The sequence below is a fragment of the Anabrus simplex genome, chromosome 2 (assembly GCF_040414725.1).
Source record: "Anabrus simplex isolate iqAnaSimp1 chromosome 2, ASM4041472v1, whole genome shotgun sequence".
NCBI lineage: Eukaryota > Metazoa > Arthropoda > Insecta > Orthoptera > Tettigoniidae > Anabrus > Anabrus simplex.
The window spans coordinates 105,198,309-105,219,486 of NC_090266.1; the positions used below are offsets into that span (position 1 = coordinate 105,198,309).

Below are 21,178 nucleotides of genomic sequence, written 5' to 3' on the forward strand. Positions count from 1 at the left end.
CTGTACCTGAGTCAGACTTTCTCTGCATTCCCCACACAGATCTTTTCCAATCTGCCTTCCAACTCTAACACTATTAATAACAGACCAGAGCTTGATATAGCATCAAGTAAAAGTATATTCCAGAGGGGTGTAAATAGTATCTTAAAAATAAGTTGTCGTGTAATTGTTCTACCACCATCTTGACCCACGATGACTTGGCTATGAACATGGACATTTTCATGGTTTTTGATTTGGGCAGTTGTTATTACAGTAAAATACCATTATAACGAACGCCAGTTTAACGAAATGTTTAGAATTGCGAAATTATTTTTAGGCCCCTTTCCTCTTCCCTAATTTCGAACTTTCAGTATAATGAATTGAAATGTAGTCTTTTTGCTTATATTTAACGTCTTTTTCCTTCAAAATATAATAGAAGTTCATCCTGTTTTAATCGCTGCGTATTTTGTACAACATGTCTCTATACAGCCAATACCAGGCGGCACACTCTCTACAACACACAGGTGAAACTACCCGATTACAAATCAGAGGAAGGTAAGCAAACACATTACAATTCTGAAGAGCAGGTTGTCTACCCAACAGCACGTGAAGATTATCTTAAACAAATACAGTGTGAAGAAGGCTTCCACCTATCCAATACTTATTTATTAAATTAAAAATTAAAACTACAGGACCGGTTTCGACCTTTCTAGGTCATCTTCAGCTGGTCACACAATCACATATAACGTATCATGCAATCATGAAACATCACTAGTTCAAACAAAGAATGCCACACGACTATAACATGTCAAAATTATTCTCATGATTGGGGCAATCATCGAATTGTAACTTGGTATTCACTGTCTTTTCATGAATAACATGCATAAAAACACATTCATAAAAGTTTGGATTGTTCATAGGCATGAGTTTTTCTGAAATTTGATGCTAGCTTTGTAAAACATGTATGGTAACACGGAGAGAGCATGTGTATTGATCACAATTTGTTAGTCTTGTGGGTTGCACTTCCTAGTTTCCTGAACCTTCAGTTGTACATTGTGATAGAATCTTGTTGCTCAATGTTAATTTGCCTTAATTTAAAAAAAAACTAATTAGTTTTGTCCTTGAAGTCTTGATATTATGAACACTTAATGTTAACTTTAGGAATAAAACATGTGTTAAAATTCAATGACCTGCATTGTAGGTAGGCTATAAATTACACTATAAAATGTCAGATTCTCAAGTATGAGTGTTTGTCACCATATATACAAAACATAAAAACACATATTTTACAAAGCTAGCATCTACCAATTCGACGATTGACCCCAATCATGAGAATAATTTTGACATGTTAACGTCGTATGACAGTCTTTGTTTGAGCTAGTGATTAGGTGGAAGCCTTTTTCTCATTGTATTTGTGTATAACATCGATACAGAAAAACTTACAGATTACGAAGATTATCTTATTCAGTTTTGGTGTACCAGTACTGAACGTCATTGTGTATGGGTAATTTTGCAAATTAAAGCCAATTTTCTATTAATAAAAATATCTTTAAATATTGGGATGCGCAGTTTGCATTACAGTATTCGCGTTTACAGGTTATGGTTCAGGTAGCCATTTTCCGTACATGTACGTGATTGGTCGAGCTGAATATTGATTTCAAAGTAACCAATACATAAGAAGTAACGCTATTGACTGGGTAGGAATGCCACATTTACAATCAACCAATGAACGTTACGATTTCACATCTCTACACTCAGTAATACTGTACTTAGTTTATTCACGTCTCATGACACGTTCATTGTTAATCTTTCATTCGTGAAGCAACGTGTATATTAGTGTGCCAGTTAACTCTTTCGCCAATATGGATGGAAAAAAAAAAAGCGAAAGCAGTTTTCTTTAAAAGAAAAATGTAAAATACTTCAGGAAGTGGAGAAAGGAGGAAAGAAACGAGAAATAGCAAAGAAGTAGATGTCAGACCTTCAAAGTCGTGAAATTCCTTGCTAATGAAGACAAAATTAAAATTTGTCAGAAAGTGGACTGGGCGTCCGCATCTTGAAGCACGCCTAGGTCGTAAATGTTGAATTCGCACCTTAGAGTTTTGACTCGATCACTTAACTTGGTTGAAGTTTTGTCGATTCAAAATGGCAGCCAAAGTCATTCCTGCCAGTTGCACATGGTTGAGTGTAACCTCCAATTCCTTGTCAAAGAGTGCGACCAGAGAATAATGTTTAATAACCCCCTGCTCCAAAATAAAAGGCTTCTACTAACATTTGTTTTAGAGAGAGTGTGATCTGCAATAATACTTTGATATTTTTATTGGCCCCGTAGACAAGTTTTCATATTTGTTGTTTTTCACAACTTTCAATGCACTTGTTATTTTATGAGCTCCAGCAGAAAAGGTTTTTCATATTTGTTCTCTTGTGTTTTTCACACCTTGTACTTTCACCTGGGGGAGTTGGCTGTGCAGTTAGGGTCCTTACATCCGGGAGATAGTGGGTTCAATTGCCACTGTCGGCAGCCCTGAATATGGTTTTCCGTGGTTTCCCATTTTTACACCGGGCAAATGCTGGGGCTGTACCTTAATTAAGGCTATGGCTGCTTCCTTCCCATCCCTAAGCCTTTCCTATCCCATCATCGCCGTAAGACCTATCTGTGTCGGTGCGACATAAATTAAATAGCAAGGGAAAAATCTTTCCTCTCATCTTTAGATATGTAGATATAGTTTACTCTGTACCTGCGGATACACGATGTAAAATGCCCTCATTATTACATGTGATAAATATTATTTTTGGTCCGTATGGATGATATTTGATTGAAATAAGAACAATAAGTTATTTTATTAATTTGGCCACCTAATTAATACAATAAATTGCTAGTGGCTTTACGTCGCACCGTCACATATGGGTCTTATGGTGACGATGGGATAGGAAAGGCCTAGGACTTGGAAGGAACCTGCCGTGGCCTTAATTAAGGTACAGCACCAGCATTTGCCTGGTGTGAAAATGAGAAACCATGGGAAACCATGGAAAACCATCTTCAGGGCTGCCGACAGTGGGATTCAAACCCACTATCTCCCGGATGCAAGCTCACAGCCGCGCGCCCCTAACCGCACGGCCAACTCGCCCAGTGGAATTACTAAAACTACACTATTCATAATTCATAAAATAAAACCCATCCATAAGTTCAATAGTAAATTTTTTAAATAGTCCAACCTAATTGATGGCAAAGTTTATACAGATTTTTTTGAAAAGGAACATTTTAAGTTTACTTCGACAGCAGTACTCAACAACATAATTGAATTTTGCAAGAGAACCAAGGATTTTGAATTAGAGGAAGGTAACACAAAGTAACATATTAGTAACAGGAATCCATGTGATGATGTGGAGGAAGAGGAAGATGTGCCTCAAAGTGTTCAACTGAGTTTGACTCTTGTGCAGGCAACAAACAGGGGACGTAGTCTTCAGGCTTTTCTTCTGTTACGAAGTGATGTGCCAGATCTGTGTTAAATTGAAGTGCAGTTGTTGCTGATTGCCTTGAATATTTGTTTGTGCCCTGGGAGTGTTCAGAAGAAAATCAGACTTTTTCAAAATATAAAGTTGAGGACATAATGTACCGGTACAGGGTCAAATTTGAGATGCTGAAAACGCAAGTACCTATACTTTATATCATTACTTCATGTATGTATGTATGTATGTATGTATGTATGTATGTATGTATCCTAATTTTCCTCTACCGGCCGAGTTGGACGTGTGGCAGGTGCGCGCAGCTGTGAGCTCACATCCAGGAGATAGTGGGTTCGAACCCCACTGTCGGCAGCCCTGAAGGTGGTTTTCCATGGTTTCCCATTTTCACACCCGGCAAACGCTGGGGCTGTACCTTAATTAAGGCCACGGCCGCTTCCTTCCCATTCCTAGGCCTGTCCTGTTCCATCATCGCCATAAGACCTATCTGTGTCAGTGCAACGTAAAGCAAATAGCAAATAAATATATATTTTCCTCTCATTTAATAAATACAATATTAGGTTTTTAATATGTAAATTCATGTTGAAATAACGTATATTCTTCAACAGGTTGAGCAAGGTGCGAGTTCTGAAGAATAGATTTATTTCAGTATAACAATATTTCACTATAACAAATTAAATTCTGAGGTCCCCAAAATTTTGTTACACTGTTATTTTATTGTAGTTGGCTGTGTACCTGATCCTGTTACTCATTTATTATGTTTAATATTCTATTGTGAACGTTTACATTTGTTAATTACTCTGTTGACAGTGCAGGTGAAATGCGCTCACTGTAGCTGTATCTTATGCTTTGTGAATAAATTGATGTATAAGTAAATAAACCATTGTAGAAATGCATTGTACTTCTGATGTGCATGAGCAAACAAACCAGAAGTCCACTGTCATCTAGTTAGTACATTCTTCAGTGTCTAGTGAAACTTCTTTCCCCACCTTTTTTTTCCATTGGTTTAACTTTGCACCAACATATCAAAGGTTTTCGGCGACTCCAGGATGGGAAAGGGCTAGGATTATGAAGGTAGCGGCCTTAATTAAGGTATAGCATGGTGAGAAAATGGGAAACCATGGAAAACCATCTTTAGGGCTGCCGATGGTGGAATTCGAATTTATCATCCTCCAAATGCAAGTTCACTACACGATCCTAACTGCACGGCCAACTTGCTCGGTCTCCCCCATCCTCTCCTAGTCCTAATTTCTGAAACCACGAAGTCTACATACACCACTCATTCTTTTAACATGCTGAACAGAAATTATGTTGCAGGTTTTATGTATGAACATTTCCATGTGGCTGTTTGCTCTACCCCTTTTCACATCTGATTAGTACTTCTTTATATGACCATGCCCTTACCTCCTCCTTTCCCCTCTTACACAGATATTGATTATTCCTAACACATTGCATTGTATTGCTGACTTGGGCAACTTGCATCCTCCTACAAACTCCTTTGATATAGTTAATAGCTTATCAATTCTAGCTTGTATCTCAAGTTATCTCTGAGGCCTGTCAGAAGAAGTTTGATTCTTGTCACTCCAGTAAAAACATTGTAAGGAGTTAATTGGTAAATGCCTGTTACTTAGTATGCAGACTGTACTTACCCTCAATGAAAGTTCTTCAAGAATGCCATTGATCATATGCCACACAGCCTGAGTAGGCTAGCATTCCAACAAGACGGTGTGCCAGGGTACTTTAGCAGTTCGGTGTATCTGCTTTTATATAGTGCCAAGGATGCTCTGTCCAAGCCACTGAAGGAACATCCGATACCTTCGATATCAGCCCTTGGACCCATCACCATGTCTGTTCATTCTTATGATGATGGGACACCATTACAGCAGATGTGCTCCAAATGATACCATGGCAATCAGGAATGAGTTAGCTAGAAAATTTATAGTGTCCAATATCGGTCCATTTATATTGGTATTATAAATTTACTCATTCAGGACAAATATTTCAGGTTCCCTATGGGAATCAACATCTATATCATCTGATGGCCAGGCAGGCATCAATTTTTGGTCATGAGACAAAGTCTCTCATAGTGCACTGGCACAGCCTGTGGCTCCAAATAGCCTACGCAGTGGCCTCCACGGTGTGCAGTAGCCATGCGTCTTGGTGGGTGTGCTATTTACCAGCTGATGAGCCCGACTTAGCACACACGGGCGAAACGCTGGCAACCAGGAATGAGTTAACTGGAAAATTTATAATGTCCAATAACGGACCATTTATATTGGTATTATACTTGTGCAATCACAGTCCGACTCGTTGGCTGAATGGTCAGCGTACTGGCCTTCGGTTCAGAGGGTCCCGGGTTCGATTCCCGGCCGGGTCGGGGATTTTAATCGCTTCTGATTAATTCTTCTGGCTCGGGGACTGGGTGTATATGTCCGTCCCAACACTCTCCCCATCATGTTCAGACAACACACTACACTACCAACCACCACAGAAACACGCAATAGTGCTTACATCCCTCCAAAGAGGGTTGGCGTCAGGAAGGGCATCCGGCCGTAAAAACAGGGCCAAATCCACATGTGCGACGCAGTTCGCACCCGCGACCCCACAGGTGTGGGAAAAAGCGGCAGGAAAAGAAGAAGAAGACTTGTGCAATCACAAATGAACTATGTAGCTAGGTGGACCAGCGCTAGCCTACATTCAGAAACAAAACAAAAATGGTTTGCAGGGGGAAATCTCCGTGGCCATGCGATTTCTGGTGATTAGAAGCATTCATAAGGGTATTAAACTCATCTCTCTTGCACATATTTGTGACAAAAATAGACCACAGCTGCATAGGGACTGTTATAATTCAAGGTCATGCTTATCTAGGCTAACTCTGATACAATCCACAACATGGACACTGCGCTATAGGCAATAACACGGATACGGGCATGAATGTGTTAATAGGAAAAATTGAAATAATAAACTGCATGGAAGAAAGAGATCTTTCTAGGAATAATAATAATAATAATAATAATAATAATAATAATAATAATAAAAAATATTGGCTTTTTCTTCACGATGTGTTCCATGTTGCTGAAACTCTTAACTATATAAAGCTAAGAGGTCTAGGACCAAAACCCAGAAGTTTAACAGGGACACTGTTTGTCCATTAAGCAGAACATTGGTGCTAGTGATTCAAGATAATAGTTCTCTTCCATTTCCTTCATATTCTACTTCTTATCTTTTTCTTTTCAAATTCATGCTCTCCTGATAGCAAGATGGTTCACGTGATGTATCTATTTGTACATGAAGTAAAGCAGTTCTACTCTCCACAGTTGAGGGTGAAGAGATTTCCCTAATTGTGACTACTGTGAACTGGCACAGACAATTCAGCATGTCATGCAAGAATGCCCACTTCAGTCTTGCTCAAGATCTTTGGATGAATTACTGGAGGCTACCCCTGAAGTTGTGTTTTGAGTTAGAAAACCTAGACATTCTATTTGTTATTTTTTCTTTTCATCTCCAGTATAAATACCTGACTGTCAAATAAGCATCACACGCTAAATCAATAAAATATGGAGCATGCCTGATACTGTATTGAAAGGATTCTAAATGATCAGATCCATATCTTTGTGTTCTTGTTGGTACATTTTCTCCTTTTCTTCCTTTTAACTTTCTACCTATCTTCTCTATCCCCCATTTTATACTTAGTTCTTCATCTTGATTCTATTATTCTCTTTTTCTTAACCTGTTGTTCATTGATCTTGATATTTGTTTTTCAGGGAATATTCTCTATCTTGATTAGTTATTTTGACGATCTTGTCATTTTTTATTTCCTTACCCATGGCTGAGAAAACATTGGTCTTGTTGCAAAAAAAAAAAAAAAGGCAACATCAACTGCTACTTGAAATATAATGGTGCATAGTAAGAGCCTGTAAGGGTACTATTCATCAATAGAGCAATAGTCAATTGAATGAAAATCTTTCAGCATTATTAAAACAGTAGTCAATCACTTGCGGGAAAGCAGAGCAAAGTCTTTGTGAAATGTTCAGGTACCGTGCAGTTTTAGTTCTTCACACGGCATAAACCCTGAAGATCATTTTGTCTATCATTGTTTGGTTTATTACATTTTAATCCAATTATGAGGCATTCAGAATTTATTAGCACTTTAGTAGAAAAAAGTTATTTTATGTCTCCATAAAGCAAAATCATTCAGTATTATATTTAACCAGGACACATGTATTGAAATTGGAGAATGACACGAAAACTTAAATATCATGTCGGTTGAAGTTTATCTCTACAGCTTAATAATGATATTGTGATGGTGCAAACAAGAATTATATGCACCAGAAGTGAAAAGCCTAGAAAAGGAAGAAGGCCGTAAGATGGAATGGTTTATGGACAATCCTCATAAATGTTCATTCTCCTTACCTCAAGGACATTAAACCTTGAGCAGACCCCATGGTCTTATTCAACAGGAGTAAGCTTTGTGCAGACAGTAGGTTTCACCGTCTCTACATCATCATCAGCAGCAGCATCACACACCCATACGTGCAGGTCGCTCATGAATGTGAAATAGAAAGACCTGCAACAGCAACAGGCCTCTCCAGAGGCATCAAACAATCACATCATTCTACATTTAGCAGGAGCTAACAGGCATGCTCGGTATGCATACACTCCAGATGATACATGGAGTCTCTTGTTTCCTGACTCAATGCCCCTGTATATATTCATACCAGCCAATGGATAAATGAAAAGGGATGCCCTGAGCATCAATCTGCTGAAATAAAAGCCATTTAAGGACCCTTGTATATATGAAAGGCTTCAGTGTAGTTGAATTCTTCAGGATTTCAAGGAAAAAAATATAATGGAAGTGCCTGTAATAGGCTCTGAGATTTTTTAGTAAAGACTGGGAGCCGAGAGAGTTGGCCATGCGGTTAGGGTCATGTTGCTGTTAGCTGGTGTTTGGGAGATAGTGGGTTGGAATCCTACGGTCAGCGGCCCTAAAGATGGCTTTCTGTGGTTTCCCGTTTTTACACCAAGCTGTACCTTAATTAAGGCCACGGCCACCACCCGTTTCTGAAGCTTAACCCTTTCCCACCCACCTTTGATGTGTTAATACGATGTTAAAACACTAGGAAAAGAAAAAATGAACGAGCAAAATGACCCATTGGTCCCATATGAAATATATTTGAACATTTCAGCTTCTCAACATTACATTGTTGGAGAAGATACCACATTGATGAAATGGAAGGGGAAGATATTCCTTTAGACAATGTATGAGGAATAAACATGCAATATATGGGTTGATTGATACCATTGGTATCAGGAACAAGCAGAAATATTACCACCGACAACTGGCATACATCTGTACTCCTATCTATTGAACTGCAGGAGCAAGAAAGTCTTGCCAGCCCTGTGATGTAGGGGTCGCCTGCATGTCTCTTACCCGGAGGCTCCGGGTTCAATTCCTGCACAAGTCAGGGGTTTTTACCTGGATTTGAGGGCTGGTTCAAGGTCCACTCAGCCTACATGATTACAATTGAGGAGCTATCTGACAGTGAGATGGCGGCCCCGGTCTAGAAAGCTAAGAATAAGAGCCGAAAGGATTTGTTGTTCTGACCACATAACACCTCGTAATCTGCATTCCTTCGAGCTGAGCAGCGGTCGCTTGGTAGGCCAAGGCCATTCGAGGGCTGTAGTGCCATGAGGGGTGGGGGTAGCAAGAAAGTCTTGTTGGGATGCTCAGAAAGGACAAGAACGAGCTACCTGAACTGTTCTGCTTACAATATCCTTTTTGGATTTGATTATCATGGCATTACTCTGGTGTCTCATATCCCTTGGAAGAATTGAGTAGGCCTAGTTATGTTGCTGTGAGCTGGGCAACATTTTGATTGCATCAGTGAAGAATCGGATGAAGCCGAAAAAAACAAACAGAAATGCTCACGTAATGCAATATGGCGAAAGGTGGCGCTGATACATTGGAAGAAATGAAAGCCACTTCCTTGGTTACATCAGACCAGGCATTGGCTACTGGCCATGTTTTCCACAGTGATGCTTGCCATTTCTACAATTAATATTATCAAAAATTATGGAAGTATTTTTGGACATTGGGTCTACATTTGCTTATTAATTTAATTGAGATTATCAAGCAATATGCTTTTCTTAATTTTCAGTAGAGCTGAAGGCTTTTTTTTCTTTCTTTTTTTCAACCTGGAGTTTTTCTCCATAACACACTGTTAACCTCTTGCTGATGTAGGTGGTTTAAATGTCGGCTGCTGCCCCAGGATGGAGGAGATTTAAAATCCCTTCACTTTCAAATGCGGCTGTCAAGATGAAGTATCATAACATACAACCTATCTAGCAGATCTTTTTTCAAATTTTTGAGGAAGCCTACTTCACATCAAGCAGATCATTATTCAGAGTGGTACAGATGGTTGAGGTGCTGGCCTTCTAACCCCAACTTGGCAGGTTCAATCTTGGCTCGATCCAGTAGTATTTGAAGGTGCTCAAATATGTCAGTCTCATGTTAGTAGATTTACTGGCACTTAAAAGAATTCTTGAGGGACAAAATTTTGGCACCTTGGCATCTTCAAAAACTGTAAAAAGTAGTTAGTAGGACGTAAAACTAATAACATAATTAAATAAATGCAGTTGTCACATTTCCTTCATAACCCAGCTTAGTGCGATGGACCTCGAAGAAGTCCTCCGAGCAGAGTCCCACATCACACACCTAAAATCTGCATAACTTCATTCACAATAATTTCTGCCAAGTGATATTCACATTACTTGAACCACTACTGTCACTTTCTGATAGTTCAGAATCATTAGATTGTTCTAAAAATATCCTGAATGTTGCCTTCACGCAGACCTTGAGACATTCTAGCTGCCATCACAGGCTCCAGACTGATAGGATGCCTCACGCTTGGCCTGCAGAGAGATGCAACCCAAAAATGGGATACAGTGGGAAATCCCCAGTGAGGTACCTTCGGTCAATCTGTTTATGGCTTGATTGCTGGAATCTCCTTTCAATACAATAAACTCTGAGGTGGTTAGAAGGACAGTTCCCAAAGAGTAGCACAAATCAAGTAGTGTGCAGCACTCCTCGAGAACAAGAGAAGCCCTGTTTCAGAGCTAATCTTTCACTGCATAGGTTTGCATTCATTCATAACTATGTGAAAGATCTCTGGAGAGAAAAATATACCAAAATGCTACACAAAATTATTGGATTGCAAATTCCCCTTGCGAAAAGTTCTCTACATTGGAAGAGCTCTAATAAACATAACAACTGGCAGATGAAAAATTATTTATACATATAGGATATGCACCAAAATATACAGCACTGGCTGTGCATCTCTCGTGGCATGTCCGTTGGCGTTTCGTTGCATCAGAGTTACACGTTCTTAGTAGTGCAAATTACGTTATGCTCTGAGATTGGAGCTGAAAATTGTTCTAATGATGGAGGAAAAGTTATCATGGTGGAGTATTATTTTCACTCATACGGAAATGGCTGTCAAGGTGGGCTGAGTTTGAAGTTAGTAGCAGAACAATCATAATTTTCATTTCCCCTTGTCCAGCTCCTGCCAGGCCGAGGTGTTGATGGCTCTTCTCCACCGTTGCCTCTCCTTCTACCACTTCACTTCAGTAATTATATTCCAGTCCATCCATCTTGTTCTGGGCCTCCCTCTTACCCTCTTTCCTTCTATCTTAGCCTCCAACACTTCCCTCCTCCATCTTCATAAAATGTCCAAACCATCTCAATTTATTCTTCTCCATCCCGTCACTCAGGTTTTCTACCCCTGTCTCTTTTCAGACCTCACATTTCTTACTTTGTCTCTCCTTGTCTTCCCTACCATACTCCTCAGGAACTTTATCGCACTGGCCTGAATTTTACTCTTATTTCTTGCCATCAAAGTCCAAGTCTCTGATGCATACATTAATATAGGGGTAAAGTACATCATGTATATTATCACTTCATTCATAGGAACTTCTCTGTTCCATACCAGGTTCCTCACATTCTGGTAAAGTGTATTTCCCTGCTTTTGCCCTTTTGCTGATCTCCTTATCCAACCTTTCATCTTGCATTATTTCTCTTCCCAAATATTTGAAGTATTTAACAACCTCAAGGTTTTGTCCCCAGATACTAAGGATTCCTTTTCCTTCTCTTTCTCCTCTTGTCATCATCACTGTTTTGCTCTTCTCAACACTGATTTTCATACCATATTTCTCAATATTTTCATTTAAAGCCTCTGGTTTGATTTATACTTCTGTATCACTATGTCATTTGCAAACAACAAACAATATCATGAACAATTTAATGAGGCGGCGCCAAGCAATACAGTTATGCTGTCTGTTATGAAATTTTATCGTACTGGTAGTGTATAGTGTCAATGGAAGGGAAGGTTTGGTAGGCCAGTAACTGTGTCCAAAAATGAGAATCAGGGACGTGTCCTCAATCAGGAGTTGGAGTTACCAAAACAAAGTCTTCGCCGAATGTCCTTGAAGTTGAACATCAGCAATACATCATTTCGGTGATTGTTTGAAGACTTAGGTGGAGTACCTTACCGAATACAGGTTGGACAATCATTGATGGAGCAAGATATGTATGCCAAGATTGTGTATTATGCAAGATTTCTTGGCCATGGTATACGAGGATCCAGATTTCTTGCTCAATGTGTGGTTCTCCGACGAAAGTCACATTCACTTGTATGGTTTTTATCATTCGCCAAACTGCTCGCTTTCTTGGTTTCAAGAGGCCAGATGTTGAAGGAGAAAGTGTTCGTCTGCACAGATAGTCTTAAATCTCCAACTCTGTGGTGGTCAATTATTGTAATCTGTGGAGCTTTAAGCTAGCAGAAGGTTGATACTGAAAGCCTTGTAAGTGAATGACTGAATTATACATGAAAATGATAGTATCTTACTCCATTATTTGGTATCTACTGGAGAGCACTTTTCCAGATCCATGTAATGTTTAATGCTTTAACCTTCACAGTAATCTCAGCTGATTAAAAATTACATTTTATTATGATGGCTTTTAATTTTTCAGGTACAGTGGTGAAATGAGAGAATTGGGAGGGCAGATTGATGAACTGGCAAATTTTCTCTGGGATAATGTAAGTATATCATACATTGAATTATTAGGACATTTGTTTCCGTTGCCTTCTTTGTTGAAAATGATAATAATAATAATAATAATAAATGCATGTTATAGTTATTTTGTCCCTAACTTATGTTTTGGTCGGGCTACACATACAATAATTGAAGCAGGGAAATAAAAAATGCACTAACTCCAGTAAACCTAATTTTACAGGAGAGAGAAAAAACTGATAATCTCCCTCACTGATTTTAAATCTAATGCGTTTATGTGCTCACATTAAGTAAAAGTATATTCTTTATCAATTAAACGCTTCATAACTTAAGTGTTTGTAGTATTTAATGCTACAATTAGAATTAAATAGTGGTGGAGTTAGGGGTTTTTTGATTTCGGGCATGTATGAAATATTAAAAATGTGACAGAAAATGTACCAGTATACCATAACTACCATATGAAATGATAGAATATGAAAGTTCACTATTAAAATCAGCATTGTTACATTTTTAAATTTCAAAGGTACACCGTGAGATTGATATCCATTAAATACTCTAATCTAAATTACACCAACATACATAAATAAAACCACAAATAAACTTAAAGACTTTCTTTACAGTTATTCTGTTTCACTTTCATTCTCTTGTTCAGTCTGTAACTCAGGGTTATTACTGTCAGCAAACAGTTTTTTGTAATACATTCTACTTTCCTCCGAAGTGAAATTAATTAAATTTTGCAAGTCCTTTTGCTTTTCTATTTTCAGTGGCAAGTGTGAGTTGTACTTTTGTTGAGTGGGAAAAGATGCAGTTGTATTGGGTCTCTGGATGTTAAATCGACTCCATATTGTACTTTTCACAGTTTTACTCACATGGATTTCATTTTGGTGGGATGTCGAATATCGTATTACTTTACTTTGTGATATGAGGAATTTCTCGTTTCAATAATGTGTTGCTTTACTCCATCGGGGTATTTAGAAGAGCACTGCTTTTTGCACCTAGAAAAATTATGAATGCTAATACTAACAAATTTATTTAAAAGACAACTCCTATTCACATCTCAGCAGTGATACATTGTTTAATGTTCAACTTTTCGGGTAATACAATATCATATTAAACATCTGAGGTTTGCTAATTGCCCTTAGCTTTAAGCCTTTAAATACTGTTTCACTTCCATTTGCCTTCATTTATTCGTTTCTTTCCACGTATTTTCCTTTCGGAACGTGAATCTGATTCCATTTTAACCTTTCAATCTCTGCTCAACTGGTTAAGTGATGGTGCTGCCATCTACCTGGAAATAAAGTATGGAAAGCAAGAACTCTCTAATTCCATGGAGTAAGAGGTGTTTTGCTTTCCGTGGATTTTAAAAACACCTCCTGTATGCAGATGAATGATGGAATTAGGGTATTCGTGCCTTCCATCCATGCGGAACACACTAAAAAGCCCCATCCAGCCCATACCTCAATTTTGCCAAAAATTGGAGTTAGTGGGCTTTTGATCTCCCTGCTTCAATTATGTCAGTTATATTATATTATGTCTTAAGAAAAAGTACACTATCGGCAGCCCTGTAAATGGTTTTCCGTGGTTTCCCATTTTCACACCAGGCAAATGCTGGGGCTATACCTTAATTAAGGCCACGGCCGCTTCCTTCCCACTCCTAGCCCTTCCTTGTCCCATCGTCGCCATAAGACCTATCTCTGTCGGTGCAACGTAAAGCAACTAGCAAAAAAAAAAAGAAAAAGTAATTAACTTTCATAACTAAAGAGCCCTTTGAATTATAGTTAACTTTCATATGCTTAATATTTATTGCTCAATACTGTAAATACAAATGTTATTGCCATATAAGAGAGAAAAACACAAGATTTTTACATGTTCAATTATTAAGAAAAATACATTTGTGAGAAAATTCCAGTTTTTATGGAAATTCAATGTTTTTTTTAAAATACAGGTTTTGTAAATTTCTCCCCCCCCCCAGTTTTTAAGATTTTAGGTTCTCTGGCCACCCTGTAAGATTTCAATACCAGTCCCTTTCTACACTGCTCAATTATAACAGATACAGAATGGAATGGGAAAATCCAGAAAGAAATGGGAGTGGAAAAAATGAATGATAGGATAGGGAAGAGATGACTAAGATGGTTTGGGCACATAGTGCGAATGAGTGACGAAAGAATGCCAAAAAAGGTGATGGAAATGCAAATCCAAGGAAGGAGAGGCCGTGGACGACCACGACTGAGATGCAAATCCAAGGAAGGAGAGGCCGTGGACGACCACGACTGAGATGGAAGGATACAATCCAATGCAGTATTATAGAAAGAAACCTGGACTGGGACACAGTGTTGGAGGAGGAGTGGTGGAAAGACCGAAGAAAGTGGAGAGGAACCATATTTGCCCCTACCCGGCTACAGCTGGATAAAGGGAAATGATGATGATGATGATGATGATGATGACAGAATGTCATATACAGGGGATTTGTAAAGTCATGGTGCAGTTTCAGAACTGTTCAACTTCATAACTAACACAGCAATGCAACTAACACCACACTGAAGAGAATCTCGTAAAGTTTACATATACCTGTTTAATGCAGCGGAGCAGATGGGGGGAGAAAGGGACAGAAATGTTGCAACGATTAGTGAAGATAGGACACCACGCCAGTTGAGATGTGGCCTCTGCTATGAAGGGTTCTTGTCACGTGTGCCATGAGTATTGTTGCATGTTTAATGAAAATCCATCTCATAAAAACATTAACCTTTGGGATCATCAGCTCATGGAAACATGTACACTGTTGGACCAACCACGTTCCAGCAGGCCATCAGTTAGTGGCGAGACACTTGCAACTACATGAATAAGCTATCTACGAAGCACAAATAAATCTGTGCATGTCTGTGCTTCACAGATTTTAAACGCGCGTGGAGTGGTGTCCTACCTTCACTAACGGTTGCACACATTTCCATTCCCTCCACCCTCCCTCCACCTGTTCCTCCTCCTCCTCGGCTGCATAAACAGGTGAATGTAAACTTGATGAGATTCTTTTCAATATGGTATGGGTTACATTGTTGTTTAATGCCTAGTTTAGAAGTTAAATGGCTCTGAAACCTCACTTTACGGACACACCATATAGAAAGACGGGAATATCGAAAGGAATATACAATAGGATAAACAGCACAATGACAGGTCAGTGTGGGAAGAGAGGGGGGGGGGGGAATAGAAAGGGGAAAAAAAAGGATGAGGGCAATCTCCATTTCTTCATATGCTGCCAGCTTGAATCTTGAAATAGATGGCACCTCATAAATCCATTCAGAACTAGGAATATGGGACAAACGGGCTGACAAGAAATGGATGTGTGAGAATGGGAAGCCATGGAAAACCATCTTCAGGGCAGCTGACAGTGGGGTTCAAACTCACTATCTCCCGAATGCAAGCTAACAGCTACACATTCTGAACCGCACAGCCAATTTCCTCAGTACTAATGGACTCAGGTCTGAAGGGTACAAGAACTAGAAGACAATGGTGGACTTCGTAACTTGTTAATGTAAAAGTGATACAAACAAGTAAAGAAGAGGCCGCAAAATTAACTTTATCCTAAGATCATGACCTAATTCAGTACCAGGGAGTGAAGCCTGCAAAATGTATGAAAGGCAATTTAATAAAAATTCTGTTCAAAAATGTTCTTGCTAACATACAATGATTACAGTTCATTTCTAGCAGTGTAATCTTTCCTTCTTTCATTGAGAACTATTTCATCTGGTCTACATATAAACACAAGTTATTAAAAAAAGGCATTGAAACATGCGGACATGTAAACTGATAAGAAGGAAATGCCAGAATTTGTTATAATAATTGGTAACCTTATCACAAAATAAAATTCACGTTGGAGTCCACATACATTGATACAGTAATCTGCATGACTTGGAATGTATCTGCAAGCACTTATTTGAAATTTCAATACACTCATTCTGAAGTTCCACTACTGCCAAAACTTGGCATGCACAATAAATATTCAATAAATTTATGTTTATAAGTTCACTTCCTGATAATTAAGTCCTATACTTTGCAATGAGTTCAAATCCTGGTCACTCCATGTGGGATTTGTGCTGGACAAAGCACAGGTGGGATAGGTTTTTCTGTGGGTACTCCTGTTTTCCCTGTCATCGTTCATTCTAGCGACTCACTCCTTTATCATTACATTTCATCTGTCGGTCATTAATCATTGCCCCAGAGGAGTGCGACAGGCTTCGGCAGCCAGCACAATTCCTATCCTCGCCATTCCTGACCCGGTCGAATGACCGGAAGAAGGCTGAGGATTTTTATTTTCACTTTGCAGTGAGTAAATTTCAGCTTTATAATTTGGCATTTAGCATGGACATACATGGGATATAACTGGGAAGAAAGCCTGAAAAACTGGGAAAATACCTTCACTGACCATTCATTCTGTCTCATATTTAGTGAATTTTGCTCTTGATAATCTTGTTTGATATTTTGGAATAATGCTATATGATTTGCAATAGGTATCGGTTTCAAAATCGTTTGACGTAAAGACCGAATAATCATTAAATCATTTTAGAACAGACTTAAGTAAAGAACTCCATGAACCTACTACGCTGGCGTAGCAGGGGGAGAGGTGATACTCCCACGTGGCGCTTTCCAGGTGGCGGATAGGTGGATCCTAACCGGCTTTCCGGCGGACTTGAGGGAAACACACAACCCCTTGTGGGTGGGGGGCGCAGACGAAGAATACACCCACGGTATTCCCTGCCTGTTGTACGAGGCGATTAAAAGGGGGCGATCAAGGGATGATCAAATTAGAACCATGATAAAACTATGTTGGGTACACAATAGGTTTGTGATTAGCAGCGACAGTGTGTGCTCAGGATGCATTTTACAGTACCTGCGAACACCATAGGATAGTGTGAATCCCTGTGGGTGGTCCACTTATGTGAAGAACACCATAGGTTTGCGTTGCCTGTAAGTAGCGACAATGTGCGAAACACCATAGGTCTGTGTTACATGTACGCATTACCTTACCTGTGAGTAGTACCATACTGTGTGGAATATCGCGAGTCTACGCTACCTTTGATTAGTACCACAACATGACAAATACCATGGTTCTACTTTCCTAGTGATAAGTACCATTAGGAGGGCCGATGACCTGGATTTTGGACCCGTTTAGACTACAAGCATCATCAATTCAGTAGGGTACAAGAAGTAGAAGACAATGGTGAACTTCGTAACTTGTTAATGTAAAAGTGATACAAACAAGTAAAGAAGAGGCCGCAAAATTAACTTTATCCTATGATCATGACCTGCTTTAGAAGCAGTCTCTTGGTCAGTAATACGCTACTTTCTGGGAATGTTGGGCATTGCAAGTCGATCCACTGATTGTTTTAACTTAATATCCATCCATTCATTCTTCGTCCTCACATTTTGAATTCTGGTCACTGGAGGATTATGGTTTTTTAATTGTTCTTACATTTCATCTAATTTTGTGCCATTAGATGCTGATGACCTAGATGTTAGGCCCCTTTAGAGAACAAGCATCAAGTAAAGAACTAATAGGGAATCTGCCACCTTGGTGATAGCCTTAAATGCTAAACGGTGGCGATTGATTGATTGATTGATTGATTGATAGATAGATAATAAAGTAGAGTAGGCATTGAAATTTGTGGAGAACAACAGTAATTTTAAATTATATTAATTTCTTGCTTCTTTTCTTTTGCTACAGCTGATGAAACCAGCTTATCAGCAGTTTCTTGAAATGAGTATGCAGCAGGCAGCAATGCATGCAGCAGGAGCAGCTACCATGCACAATGTAACTGAAGCTAATGGGAAGTTCAAGCCATCCTGATTTCTAGCGAACTGTGATATGCTATTCCTGTTTTACACAGCCATGCAAAGGAATGATGATGAAAGTAAAAGCTTATAACAGTGATGGACTTAGTTGGTATTGATGATTCCAGATGTAGGAATATGTATCCAGACTTAACTCAGTGATGAGGGAAAACCGTATAGTGCCTGAATTTATATCTTCCAGTTTTAATTAATATAATAGGTTATATAAAGAGTCACGATTTACGTGTTGATAAATATAAATTTGTTATAAAGTTTGTTTAGATTATTGCTTTTGTATCATACAGTTAACTAGCCATTTACTTGATTTGGTGAAGAAGGCATTTGTGAGTTGGGGTTTGGTACTATTTTCAACAATACTTTGATTCCAGTAGTGGTTAATGAAATTTCAATGGAGTCTTTCATTGTTTGTTATTACGTACCGGATTTTATTGAAAGTTTGTGCCTACTAAGAAATGATTAGGGTAAAAGCATCACATGCTGAGAGGGCAGAGGAAAGCTCATTGGCATCGTATTTTTGCAGCTGTGAAAATTTACACAAAATGTGATTGAGTGAATGAATGAATTAAGAATAAACTATGATACAATTATCCTTCAGGAGTTAGTGTGAAAAGAAAGAAGAAAAGGTCTCAAAATATCAAATTGGAATATTTTTGTCAATTTTTGTCCCGTGTTTTTATATGTATTTATATGAGCTATATATTATTTATAAGACATGCCATCTCATATCACATTGCAAGGAAATGAATAGAAATGTAACACACTATTAATTAAAATCTGTGATTGACTTTTGGTTTGGAAGGAAAGGAAATGTGGCAGGTTCCATATAATTAGAGAAATGTTTAATACCAATACCGAACTAACTAAATTTAAGAAGAAACCTATATGCAGTGTGCTGAATGAATTCTTAGGGTAGATTCTATGCTGTGCATCTTAGTAACTGTTAATGCAGGTGGAAATCGATACTGTGTTACTCTTTCTTTCCTTGCAGTGTTTATAGATAATATTCAAATTGTATTTGCAGTTGTTATGAAATAATTTATGTTCTGTCCCAGACTTAAAAATACTTAAATCTCGTGAATTTTTATTTTAAGAATCATGTTTCTGTTTTTGTTACGAGTTCAGCAATCTGCACGATTGTGTGAAACATTTCTTATAGTAGCAACATTACTATTGTTTCCTTAATGCTCTGTTGTTAAATAGTAATTTTTTATTGACTCAGTTTTGTAAAAAAAAAAAAGTTAATGAATGTATTTATGCTAGTACATTACAGTGTAATAGTGTGTCTAAAATCATTTTTTTAATATTGTTTCCTTCAGCGTAGCATAGGTAAAGATAGACTGTTTTCTCTTTCTGTATGTAGATGGTTGGGGAATGAATTTAAAACTAGATTATCATTGTAAAATAGTTGTAAAATATTGTAATTATGTTCAAAAACTTCAGTTATGCTTGATATCTATTTTATTCTTATTGTTGTTAATATTGTTGTTGAATGATATCATTCCACAGATTTGTGGTGTTTCTTTTTTCTCTATAAAATAACCGAAGTAACAGGTCATTTTATAAGGTGATAATATGCCTGGGGTGTTGGGATGAGTGCTTTAGAATTGATGGTAATCAGACACCTAGTATTTCCTTTTTATTATACATCTGTTCCTGTACTTCTGAAGCAGTACTTATTAACTATTATTTCATGTTTTTTGTGGGAAACTGTGGAATGTTAATCCTTATCTGGAAATTTTCATTGTAGTGAACACAGGTTAGATTTCTTACAGGTGTGCTCAATATGTGAACTGTTGATTTACCTGGTACTCTCGAGCTAATGAATTAATCATATCATTTCCTTAATGAAAACTCAAATCTGTTCAGTACTATAAACCATTAATTGGAATTTGGGAAATTATTTTACATCATACAACACTCGCAGATGAAGTTAGTGCCATAAGTTGAAGCTCATGCTACTGAGCAGTTAGTATATGAAAATCGTGCAGTTTATATATACCTGTAAATTTTAAATTTCTTTTAAATGCTCATAGTATTTACATTTGTTACAAAATTTAAAACCAATGCAACTGCTAAAATTCCTGTAGTTTTCATTGGGTTTTGGTGAATAAATCCATATTTTTGTAATTTCTGATTTTTGAAATGTGTTACTGTTGTGTGAATTAGGAACTATTACATAATTCCAGGACTTATATTCCCTTTTTCACCTGAGCTCCTCTCTGAAGATAACCTTTAAATATTCCTTCCAAAGTACTTTATCCTCTCTGCTATGAACTATGTGATCTTGCCTCAATGAGGTGGCTTGCATGCCCAAAATGAAGCAGATAAACAATCTGCAGGGACAACCATATCATAAGAGTACAAAAAATAAGATTTACAAATGTATATGTCCTTATATTATTACCCAATATGAAATAGCTTGAACTAGTAGATTTCCTAGGTGACTGCGGTCTCTCTTCACTGCATTGACGGGAATCAGACTCGGGGCTTAAAATCGGATCCGTAACACATCTTGTTCCTGGCAATGGTGTGCTGCCTCCTCTTTCAGATAATGCAGATGAGGTTTAGCTGCTTTCACTATCACGTTCACTTTCACCATTTTTCTCCAGACATGACTCCGAGACGATACTGGCACCCATGGGATGATTTTCAATGAGTACGATCACATATCGACCCATCTCTTTTTCTTCCGAAGTTATTTCACGGGTAGAGGAGAAACCTTTTTCACGGAAGTAACGTAAAGCATACTCTAGAACACTAGCCGGATTCATGACTGCGTCTTCAAAGGAACACGTGTCAACTGGCTAGTGCTGAAAGCTCAGGGTAG

General features: G+C 38.3%; 1 protein-coding gene across 2 annotated transcripts in view; it reads left to right on the forward strand.

Annotated features, from left to right (window-relative positions):
* The window catches only part of atl (atlastin GTPase), a 412,469-nt gene extending 391,991 nt beyond the window's left edge, over positions 1-20,478 (forward strand). For both annotated transcript variants that reach the window (XM_067140332.2, XM_067140333.2), the window contains exons 11-12: positions 12,467-12,533; positions 18,224-20,478. In XM_067140332.2, the coding sequence (XP_066996433.1) occupies positions 12,467-12,533; positions 18,224-18,346 (190 nt within the window). In that variant the 3' untranslated portion in view covers positions 18,347-20,478. The remainder of the gene's footprint in view (positions 1-12,466; positions 12,534-18,223) is intronic.
* Positions 20,479-21,178: the final 700 nt, after the last annotated feature.